General features: G+C 42.8%; 1 protein-coding gene across 1 annotated transcript; it reads right to left on the bottom strand.

Moving 5' to 3' along the window:
* Positions 1-6058: 6058 nt before the first annotated feature.
* zswim2 (zinc finger, SWIM-type containing 2) lies at positions 6059-10038 on the bottom strand. Its single transcript, XM_016238211.1, has 10 exons — positions 9771-10038; positions 9615-9691; positions 9227-9267; positions 8849-9074; positions 8416-8554; positions 8211-8323; positions 7516-7600; positions 7198-7280; positions 6907-7084; positions 6059-6804 (listed from the first exon to the last, which is right to left on the bottom strand). Exons 1-10 carry the CDS (start codon positions 9921-9923, stop codon positions 6139-6141), a joined length of 1761 nt encoding a protein of 586 aa, XP_016093697.1. The 5' UTR covers positions 9924-10038; the 3' UTR covers positions 6059-6138.
* Between the last annotated feature and the right edge of the window lie 1524 nt (positions 10039-11562).

Below are 11562 nucleotides of genomic sequence, written 5' to 3'. Positions count from 1 at the left end.
TTGTTGTCCTGTGAGCACAATGCTTGTACCCACAATGCTCTTCTAGTGAGTCTGAAAAACTGTTTAAATGCTATCAATTTGAATCTCTTTACTTGCTTGGAATCAGTTTTTGTTCTTCAGTTCAGTTCTACAGACATTGAAATGTAACGCAAGGAACTGCCACACAGTGCCATAAACAATTATAAAATAAATTGTAGAAAAAATGAGCACTGTTAAGCTAAGCACTATATATTCTCCAATTCAGAAAGAGCACCAGTGTGTTGCAAAGAGTTTTCTGAGGGAGCGACTAAGGCCTTTGAGGTCATATGCTGTTTTAACGCACTGTACTTATTTAATGTATTATTGCTAGTCTCATTTGCATGCCGTCCATTGTGATGCTTTTATCATTCAATGTTTTCATGTGTAAGAATGTAGTACCCAAAAACATTGACGATATGCCTCAGGTTATGGTTTACCTTACCAAGGCCAGTGCTGGAAGCACAGCTGTACAGGTCATAAACCTAGCATATTAAGATGTTTCTTGTGCTAATGTGTTTTGTGTGTGAAATATTTCTTCACAAATTGACAACAAATCATTATCAACTCGTGTATTAAATGTGTTGAAGCTTTTTTAGCTTTATTATTTTGGACAATTAACTGTTACTGTTTAATTTTTATTGACAGTTACAATAAAACACTAGCTTGTTGTCAGGCAGCAAATTTGAACTAAGATGGCAAACTGAGTTTGACATTTTAAATGAAGTATGACCAAGGAGAGATTGCATTGTGTCAGCTGAATGTTTTTAACGTAATTTATGTTGTATTGTAGCATTTATTATTTCATTAATTGTAATATATTTTAATGATTTCTCAACACACTGGTTTAAACGGCTCATGAGCCATTCCTGGATGCTTTAAAGTACAGCTTGTAATCTGCCTTTTTGTGCACATTTAATAAAGGTACTTGACCAAAAATAAAAATGCTCATGAGTTTTATGTACCTAGAATTAATGAAAGCATACATTTTAGTCTTGATTTTTTAACCATATAAATTAAAATTAAATACTTAAATGTAAAAGACAATAATAAAAGTAGTCTCTTATACCAACATAAATGTAAAAAATGGCCCTTCTTTGGCCCATCTTGAAATTCAGTGACTGCTCAGCTAAATACATGAAAATGTCTCAGGTTACGTATGTAACCATGGTTCCCTGAGAAGGGAACAAGACACTGCATCCTAGTCCTAGACACCCGACTAGAGGTCGTTATGGGGGAACTCCTTCAGCGTGACCAGTGTCTGAAACATACATCTAAACACGACCAGAGTATAAAAGGGCGCGGGGGGAACACGTCATCCGCTTCTTCATATGAAGCTTGCGACCGAAGCATGGCAAGGGAACTAGAGGACGCAGTGTCTCGCTCCCTTCTCAGGGAACCATGGTTCCATACGTAACCTGAGACGTTCCCTTCCGAGGGAACTTTGAACTGCGTCCTCTAGAGGTCGCTATGGGGAACGGTATACCCACGGCGCCATGCTGAGGGTAGTGCATGCCTGAAACCACGGCGAGCACTAAGTACCAACTCTACCATAGCCATGGGAGTTGCCTCAAGGACGTCTTGATGGCTGTCAGTGACATTATCCCCTTTGGCCAAGGGCCTGAGCTGCATTCCCTAAAATAACTTACCTGTTAAGGGCTGGGCTAGGAAGCCCTAGGGCAGAGCTCAAGGCTTGGAATCAGGAGAAAGAGAATCCTTTAAGGGGATACGGCCAGGTGTCTTAAAACCAAACCAAACCCTGGCCTGCCACCCAGCGGGGCTACCGCCGGTTCCGAATAAACCTGCTCAAAGAACTGACTCGACAGGTCTTTGGTAGCAACACCCTGCTTAGAAAAGTATCAACAGAGATACATAAGTTGAGTGGAGCCCAAGGCAAGAACTGGGACCTAAACCAACTCAGATAAAGGAAACGAGGCTGACAGCACGTAACCCTTACCATTCAGGATTTTTGAAAGTGCGCAGACTGCTTAGCATGCACACTTACCACAATGTGGATTTTAGAAAGTGCACAGAGCTCAGCGTGTGCACTTACCATAGCATGGATTTAGAAACACCATTGCTTAAGGGGTAACCAAAGCTGTATAAACCAGCCTAGGAGCCCTACGTAACTGTGGCACGCTCACAGAACAGAATCCGAAGCATCTGTTCACAGACGCCCAGAAGGGAGCGGCGTGCTTGCAAGAGGCCCTTCACAGTAAGGGGAGCACAGCTAGCTCACTTAACAAGCAACCTGCCAGGGAGGCAGGAGATGGCCCAGCCGCCTGGCATAATTAAAAAAAACTTCAAAAATAAAAGGGGGACACGGATGCTCCAATCGAGAGGGGCATGCTCATATTAAACCCCCAAGGGCAGTGCTAAGCTTGACCCACCAGGAGAGCGGCTCAACAGGGAGGCGAAGAGAGGCCTACCACCTGAGGCTGCTACTCAATGGAGCTCAAACGAGCAGAGGACTCGATGAGAGAAGTCCACAGACACTCAATTGGGAGCGGCAGGCTCAAAGACAACCCTCCGAGGTGAGGGGAGCACTGCCTGGCTTGACCCAAATAGAGGCAGCTTATCAGGGAAGCAGCAAGCGGCCTGATGTCACTGCCACGGAGCTCAAGAGCGGAGGGTTCAACCCCTAGTGAGGAGAGAGAGGAACCCATCTCGACCGAAGCGATCAATAGCCCAGGGTCACAGGACCTAACTCTCAAGTCGAGAGGAGGACTCACCCAGTCTGCCCAGGACTGGCGAGCTCAAAGGGACCCTCCCACAGTGAGGGGAGCACAGCCATGTCAGAGGAGCAGATAGTTCGCAAATGGGACATCAGAAATGGGATCCTGCTAGAAGGGGATCACACATTTCTACAGGGAACAACAGGGTCCAAAAATAAAGGCAACTGACCAAGGAGGTGACAGAGACGAGCCTTACACTCAGTTCATTGCAAATGTGGGCTCTCAAGCTGAGGCGGGACCTGACAGCACATACTGGGAGCAACTCATAGCTAACCCTCACATTGAGGGGAGCACTTTTCAGCTCAACCAGAAGAAGGTGCTAGATTAGAAGGGGTAACCCAGCAGGGCCTAATAAGAGACTGTCCACTGGTGCAACTGGACACAGTCTCATGCTCTCTATCTCGATACAGAGCGTGGGTCCCATATAATCAGACCCGATAGAATCTGAAGAAATAGCAGGACCCTATAACCATTCATGCGTACAGAGCTTACTGCTCCTCAGAGCAGAAGCATACAAGAGGGGTTTCCACATAAACACAAATTCCTCATACCTCAGAGAATGCAGTGCACTCAAGCCCACTCCACAGAGGGGCGATTACTGGTTCGACCATAAGGGCAGTGTGACAGAGAGGCCTGACCGTCTATGGAGTGTTGAGCTCCTCAACGACATCAGCGAGAGGAACTCTAGCTCAGAGAACGTGGATGATGGTTAAGGAAAGACTCAAATCTCAGGAGACCTCTCAGATGAGATTTGAGTGGGTGAGAGATGAGTAGCGCACCCTGGCCAGAGGATAGGGAGCATGTCACGAAGCATGTACTCGGAAGAGTACTAGCCCGCGAGAAGGACCCGCAGGTCCTGAGGTTGCAGCGTTTTACTGGGGACCTGATGCTGAGAGGCTTTCTCAGAAGCCCAGGCTGCGTGTCCAAGCTGAAGATGAGGGCTATCACCAGTCTGGATCCAGAACCGATGAGTGAAACCATCACTATAATTTGTCAACAGCAGGAGGGCCCTGACTTAGCAGGGGGGGTCAAACTTAAAAAGTCAGAAAACAGAACAGGTCCGAGTAGCGCTGCAGAAAAAGGCTAGTATTGAATACACAAAACCTAGCAGTAGAGTAGATGAAATGGATTGCACTCACAAACCATGGCTCCCACGCATGACTCAGGCTCATGGATATAGGCTGGAGGCGAAGTCCGAAGAGCACTGGGGTCCAGACCATCAGTAGGTAGTTCTATGAGTCATAGAAACTAGACGAAACATCATAGGCCCAGCATAAGAGACTGCAATGAAGGCGCAGGAGGCTCCTACCTAACCTCAGTCAGGAGGGAAGCTTTTTAGGGGAATTAAGGGTAGGAAGATGTGAGCAGATGTAATACTCTCAGAGGGAGGCGAGTAGATGGCTCAGGTTTTACTCTGGTCCAGACGAGAGCGTCGAGAACGCCTAGTCTGGATCACCTCCCTCAAATCTTGCCTGTCACCCTTAGACCCACGCCACTTTTGAGCCCTACTCGCAGGTGGGAGAGGGGCGCGAGTCGCGACACTAGTCTTCTGAGCCCGCCTTTGATCCTTAGATCGAGACGGGCCAGGACCCCTTTGTTGTTTGGGCTCAGACCTGGACCTTCGTGGAATGAAGGATTTAAAGGCAGCCGAGCGCGTCTTGGCCTCCTTAAACTTCTCGACGGAAGTGCCGAAAAGCTCAGAAGGGGAGACTGGCGCATCAAGAAGACCCTCTCTTTCGACCCCAGATATCCGCCAGATTCACCCACAGATGCCTCTCCGTAACTACCATGGCTGCCAATGGCAGTGGCTGCCTGCTTAGTGGCACGGAGAGCAAGATTTGTTGTGCAACACAACTCAGCCACCTCATCAGGGGATAGACCCTGACCTTTATCCGGGTCTTTCAGCAGATCAGCCTGATAAGCCTAAAACACCGCCATGGTATGCAATGACACTGCAGCCTGATATACTGCCGCATATGCCCTGCCATTCAAACGAGATGTATCCTGAAGGGGTTTGAACGGTAGGGAGGGAGCCTTAAAAGAAGATGCGTCCCCCATAGAGAAATAGCAGGCCAGCGTCTCTTCAACAGGGGGCATCTTCTCATAACCATTATCACGCATACCCTCAATGTTGGCATAACTAGTATGCTGGAATCTATGGATGCGAGATGAGAATAGATTTTATCAAGCCGTCTCGATTTCCACATGGAGATCGGAAAGAAATGGAAGACTCACCTGAGCTGGACGGCTATGGCTAGAAAGAAAACGCTCGTAGAGGCAGCCTCGAGGCGTCACTTTCTTGGCCCGCTTCCATGGCATGTCAAGCCTCGCCGTGGCGCGATCCATAACCTCAAGCAACTCATCGTACGCGGGGCAGGAGGATTGGGAGGACTCAGTCTTGACTTCTTCGTCCTCATCTGACATCTCCTGCTCATCCTGGCTTTGACCCAGCAGAGCACTACCCGCTGGATCAGACGATGTAAGAGAGATAGCATCGTCGTCCAGCAGCTCACTCTCGTCCGTGACTGATGAGCGCGAAAGGGAAAGACCCTTTTTCAAATCATCAGCCAGGTCCATCTGCGATCCCCACGAGCTCATTTTCCTCCGTGCCTCAGCAGCGAAGGGTCCTGAACCACGGGGAGCTGATGGCTGTCCCTCTTTCCTCGAAAAGAGAGACAACCGAGAGCAGAGCTTTTTCATAGGAAAAAGCTCACAGTGCACGCAAGCTGCCCCCTCGAGGAAATCGTGCACATGCTCTTCGCCCAAACAAAAGACGCAAAGATTGTGTGTGTCATCAGGTGTCAAATAACAAGGACACGGATCCGCACACTTCTTAAACGGTTTATTAGTGCTCGCCATGGTAAAGAAGAATAATCGTTCTTACCGGAAATGCATGCTTCAAACAAAACACTCCTTGAAGACGAAGAAGAGGATGACGTGTTCTCCCAGCGCCCTTTTATACTGTGGTCGCGCCGGGTGATGACGTCATAGGCTGTCGCTGGCCAATGTTATTGTCGTGTTTAGATGTATGCTTCAGACACCGGTCACGCTGAAGGCGTTCCCCCATAGCGACCTCTAGAGGATGCAGTTCGAAGTTCCCTCGGAAGGGAACTTAACATGCTTGATTTTATTACGCAAGAAATGTAAGGCACTCATATGAGGTATAACATTAAAAAGCCCATTTTAAAACAGGGCAATAACATTAAAAAGAGCCTTCCTCAGTGTGCTTCTGGTTTTTAACATTATAGCCACAGTTTAATAAAAGCTTTTTAATATTACACATTTGAGTGTCTAAAATTCTTGGTTCCTGGACTGTGGAGGAAATCCAAACACCCTTGAAGCAACTTGCTACCATTATTTTTTGATTGCATATTTGTTCACTTTAATCTTATTTTCTCATAAGTATAACTTTGACAGGATTGTTTGTCATCCAGAGATGAAGATCCTTCACATCCACACTGTTTGGCCTTGGTCTCTGTCTTGGTCTCTGTCTTATCCTTCCAAAAGCTGGAGTCATGCTGGATAACCCATTAATGTCCACAGTGAGTCTTTCCTGGTCATTTTGTGTTCTGGCCAAAGCTGACTGGACTTCCAAACAAGTTAGACTAACTGCTGAGGGCCTATTTGGGAAGGACTCTCTCCTCTGTGCAACTATTGCCTTCCCAACTGATAAGCTCCTATGTTTATTTGTATAATTCTGTTTTATGTTGGACATTCTGGTACATGGTTCTATGTGGGAACTATTGATGCAGAGATCCCGAAAACCCTGACTGAGTGAATCCACAGAGGAAGGACTGGAATAACCTGGTTCAGATGTCACTGTTCTCAACCGAGATGGAGCACTGCCTCTTTTTTCGTGAAAACCAATACCTGGTAGAAAGAACTCTGAGATCTCGTCATCGGTACACTTGCTAAGAACATCACTAGATGGAGCCAGATATCTTTCTTTTCTGCCACTTTTGGGATTCCACATAAGAGGATTGTAGATGACGTGCCAGTCCAGTGGGCAGCAGTTAGACTTGCGGAGCAATGGATCAATACAGCCAGTATGGAACTGGGTCAGGTTCAGGAAAGAAAGAAAATAGATAATAAAAAAGATATTAAAGATATTATCAGTATTCAACACACCTTGAATGAGCTGAACTTGAGATGTTACCTTGTGTTTGCAGGGAAGGGTTCTGACATGCTGACCCAGTTGAAATCTTGAGAGGCAGATTCTACATTGAACACCTGGATAAAGCAGCCTGGACTCTTTTCGAACTCTCACCATCGGCAAACTCTTCATTACATAGTTTGGGATGATATCACACGTCACACCAGACATGCTGCTGGAGCTGTAATGTAGAATAAAATAGAGTAATATGTCCCAATAAACACCCCCCCCCCCCCCCCCCCGAATTAAAAATAAAAGAACTATGTTGCACAATCTAGAATGGAGCAGACGAACCTACTATCCATTGAGTGGTTTTCCATTTTCTGTGTGACCTCAGAGGTGTGAGGTTCTGCTGTCTGCCATGGCTGACCTCTTTTCTGCACAATTAGAACAGTAAAGAAATAAAATTTTAATAACCTCTAAATTCTATCAGTAATTCTATAATGCATTATTACACATTAATCACTGTAACAACCTAAACATCCATTTAAACATTAAAATAATAATGCTCATTATATCGTTTGATAGTACCACAATTTATGCTATACATAACTACATTCTGCAGTTATGAATAGCATGTGTCCTGCTCACATGTGAATCTTAAAAACTCACCATTCGAACCATGAAGCAATGTTGTGGATGGACTGTTCTCCTAAAGCAGTCCTCACACAGATGGAAATAACTGCAGTCTGTGCATCTGTGAACACCAGATTTAAGACATATGACCTTCAATCCAACATTAGTCAGAATCAGAATGTATAGATTACCGTTCAAACATTTGGGCTCAGAAGGTTTTTTCAATACTAACACTTTTATTCAGCAAAGATGCATTAAACTGACCCAAACAAAGAGTTTTACACAGTTACAAATTTGTTACAAATACAAAATTCTATTTAAAATAAATTATATTCTTTTGAACATTCTATTCATTAAAAGCATTCTGTAAAAATGAAAATCATATGCATCAGTTTTCACAGGAATATTAAGAAGTGCTTTTTTTTTCTTCTTTTTTTTTTTACTGTTTTCAACTTTAATAATTATATGATAATAAAAAAATCAGCATATTGCAGTGATTTCTGAAGGATCCTGTGACACTGGAGTACTGGCTACTGAAAATTCAGCTTTGTCATGACATAAATAAATTGCATTTTTAAATAAATAAAAATTGCAATAATATTCCACAACTGTATTTTTGATCAAATAGATGCAGCCTTGGTGATCATAGGACGCTTCTTCCACAAAAAAATCTTACCAACCCCAAACTTCTGAACAATAGTGTATGTCTGCAATGTGTAATAGATGCCTACTTGAAACATTTGCCGATGATTGGACAAACCCTGCAGCTGTTGCACATAACACCCAGATGTTTGTCCAGACAGTCCTTCTCATAGCAGGTTAACAGTTCACCTGAATTTTTCACCTGTCAAAGATAACACATTTTAACCCGAGATGATTTAAGTTTAAACAAAAAAGGAAAGAAAAATTAATTAACTGTGTCTTGGAATGACGTACTTGTTCAATCAGCTGCTTAAAAGTGCCAAAGTCCTCCCTACAGAGTGGACACTTAAGCAGGCCACGTGGGTCCCTCTTTGTCTGATGATCAGCCCATACCTTCATGCAGGAAATGTGGATGTTGTTTCCACAACTGAACCTGAAAAATGATGCATAATTACAATGCAACCAATTTGAGTATCAATAATAGCTTTTTGAGTTTAAATGGAAACTTGGGTGAGCGTGATGCATTTGATTTCAAAGATGGAGAAAAGGCATAATTAATACATTTCTGTTAAAAAATGTATTGATTTCAAATATTTCAGCTATGGAACATATTCACTTGCTGTTTAATACAATATTTATCATTGCATTCTTACATATTTTAGACATATATTTAGAGAGTATCCATTTAATTTCCTAAAGAAGATTCATTCTGAATAAGTTCTCTTACTTGCAATAGGTTACAGGCAATTTTTTCAGCAAAAGTTCTTCTTGACAGATTGGGCATATATCATCTTTCTCAATATCTTTCTGTCTGATGCTTCCGTCTTCCTCACTAGGCTCAGGACATGATGGCTCTGAACTCCTCCTGTCATTAGGAGACGTAGTTTTGGTCACATGAAGCCCTTGTAACAGCTCTAGGATCTGCCTCTCCACAAGACCGTACTGAAAACAGTCTGAAACAGAACAGATGACCAGAAAGACACTTATAGCTCAAACATTAATGTACAGGTGGTACGTGTCTTTATGTGCATCTGTTTGAAAGGTATCAGTGGAATGGATTGTTTGATGATGCCTACAATTTAGAAAGAAAAGTTTGTGTACTTACATTCATGATCTGGTGGCAGTCGAAATTTACGCATTAAAATCCTTGAATGAAGTGGAGAAGTAAGGTATGTGATAAAGTTAGATGATATCTCAACATGCAAACTGTATATGTGTTTCTTTAACTATGTGCACTTGTCTGTCCCAGGGGTTGTTATTTATTAAAACTAACAGATTAGGTAACATTAAAACTTTGAATTGTTATGCAATGCCTAGATCATTTATTTATGCTACTTTTCAAATGCCTGTCATGCAGATTTGATTGTTTTACCCTTACCCCACACGGCAAGACCTACACTTTCATTTGAAAAAACTAGGTAAAAAAGGTAAAAATTAAGTGCCCATTGTTGAAGAAACATCCATCTAGAGTTCAACCCAAAGCATTTATTTACCAGCAGATATGTGTACAAAGATCCTTCTCTTTCTGAAACGTAGGGCAGGTACAAGTGTGTGGATCGCCCAAACACACCTTAAATATGAAATTGCATTGTGAATTTGCACAAAATATATTCAAAATGTAATTAAACAACAAAGTAATGCAAGCTTACTTTATAATGTTTGCTGTCTCCATCCTCTTTCAGGAGAAATCCAATCGGTCCAAACTCTTTGAGAATAAAAATGGTGGTATTCAGGGCTCGATGTTGATGTGAGCTGACCGCATCACTCACTGCTTTCCTCCTCCACATTGTTTTCCGGAACATTTTAAACCCAATTTCGTTCAAAAATACGCGTATATTTTTTATTAATAACGTACGACTCCAGACGTTTCATACAAACTTAAAGTCGTTACATGAACACGTTGGCTGCCGCTCTGAAACTTTCTGTCTCGAATCAGGTGTTGCTATTGTATCTGGTGTTTCTATAGCAACAAGCTACGCTCAAAAACAGTAGATGTTTATCACCGCAAGATGGCGGTATTGGGTCTCTGTTGTCTCCAGCGCCTAACTGCAGTTCTCTGTAATATCAGTTCTTTTTCAGTAAACATTTTTTAAAGAATAATATGCTGTTTAATCAACATTTTAAAGTTGACAGAGACACTGCTAAAAGTACATAGGCCTATTCAAGAACTTATTCCTAAGCTTATTGTTACAGTTTTTCTCGATTGCTTAAACACATTTCTTGAAACTATGCCTCGTATTCTCAAAACAGTAAACACAAATCCATAACGTCTCACTCAATTCCCCCAAACATCCTATTTTCAGGTCAAAATGAAGCTCTACACTCAAAACCATTCACTCTTGCTGAAAAACCAAACTTTTCCCTCAGACATCACACACAAGCTTTCAAAAACACACACACTACAACATAGTCTTACACACTGGTGAGATCAATTCAAAACAATACTACAAAAACCAAAACCAGTAATAAGTTATGCTGCTTGTGGTTCTCCCCCTCAAGGAACTTTTCACATAATGGACACATGTGTATACATTTGCACATTTTTTATTCCTTAACGTACTGTACAGTACAATACACCAAACAACAACAAAAAATATTCTGCCCCAGCATCACATCTTTGTTCTGGGTCAGGCCAGAGAATCTCGTCCACATCACAGGCTATACAACAAAAAATATTCTGCCCCAGCATCACATCTTTGTTCTGGGTCAGGCCAGAGAATCTCGTCAACATCACAGGCTATACTGGCCCTAGCTAGGCAGCGGGGGGAGAATCCTCTTGCATGCCTGATCCACCCCTGGCATCAGCTGAAATGTCTAGTCAGGCTTCTTCCATTCCATCGTCTCTGTGTCCTACAAAAATAGAAGTACTGATTACTGTAACTGTAACATCCTTTTTACAAAATGGAAGCAGACAGAAACTCTATCTGTATGTAAGGCAATTTGATGCTGTATGATGTTGTAACAGAGTACAGCACTCAAAAGTTACAGTAGAGTACACTGAGGTACACCTACCTGTTTTCCTCCCTGGAGGTTCTTACAGTTTTTCTGAATTGCTAAAACACTAAACCCCAATCTCTGAACCAAATTCTCACTAGCTTAAACCAATTTGTCGAATAAAGCACTCTTTCTGCTAAACCTTAAACACGTTCAGGCAGTTAGGCTCTATTTGCAAATCTCATGCACTCTTTTTGCAAAACTCTAAACACATTCTCATTCACTTAAACACGTATCACACTGATGCATTTGTGCTGCAAAATGCTAAACACAAGCAGCAAAAGTTAAACTCAGCTAAAGCACAGTTGCCATCATTTACACACAACGATTCAAAATTGTTCACACTTGTTTCTAATGATGTGATCAAACCAACTGTACGAAATATGAGCCAGTTCAGAGTGCACAAGTGGCACAGGTGACTGAATGATGATATGAACAATAGATGGA

The sequence above is a fragment of the Sinocyclocheilus grahami genome, unplaced genomic scaffold (genome assembly GCF_001515645.1).
Source record: "Sinocyclocheilus grahami isolate Dianchi unplaced genomic scaffold, SAMN03320097.WGS_v1.1 scaffold534.1, whole genome shotgun sequence".
Lineage (NCBI taxonomy): Eukaryota > Metazoa > Chordata > Actinopteri > Cypriniformes > Cyprinidae > Sinocyclocheilus > Sinocyclocheilus grahami.
Note: the sequence above shows the minus strand (reverse complement) of the source record. Positions and strands in the feature narration are given on the sequence as shown.

What these genes read in the sequence shown, in the direction of transcription:
- zswim2 (XM_016238211.1), bottom strand. Translation starts at nt 9,923, where the DNA reads ATGTTCCGGAAAACAATGTGGAGGAGGAAAGCAGTGAGTGATGCGGTC. An exon ending in ATTGCTTCATGGTTCGAATG is followed by an intron (nt 7,281 to 7,515) that starts GTGAGTTTTTAA and finishes CTAATTGTGCAG; the next exon opens with AAAAGAGGTCAGCCATGGCA. An exon ending in CCCTTCCCTGCAAACACAAG is followed by an intron (nt 6,805 to 6,906) that starts GTAACATCTCAA and finishes AACCTGACCCAG; the next exon opens with TTCCATACTGGCTGTATTGA.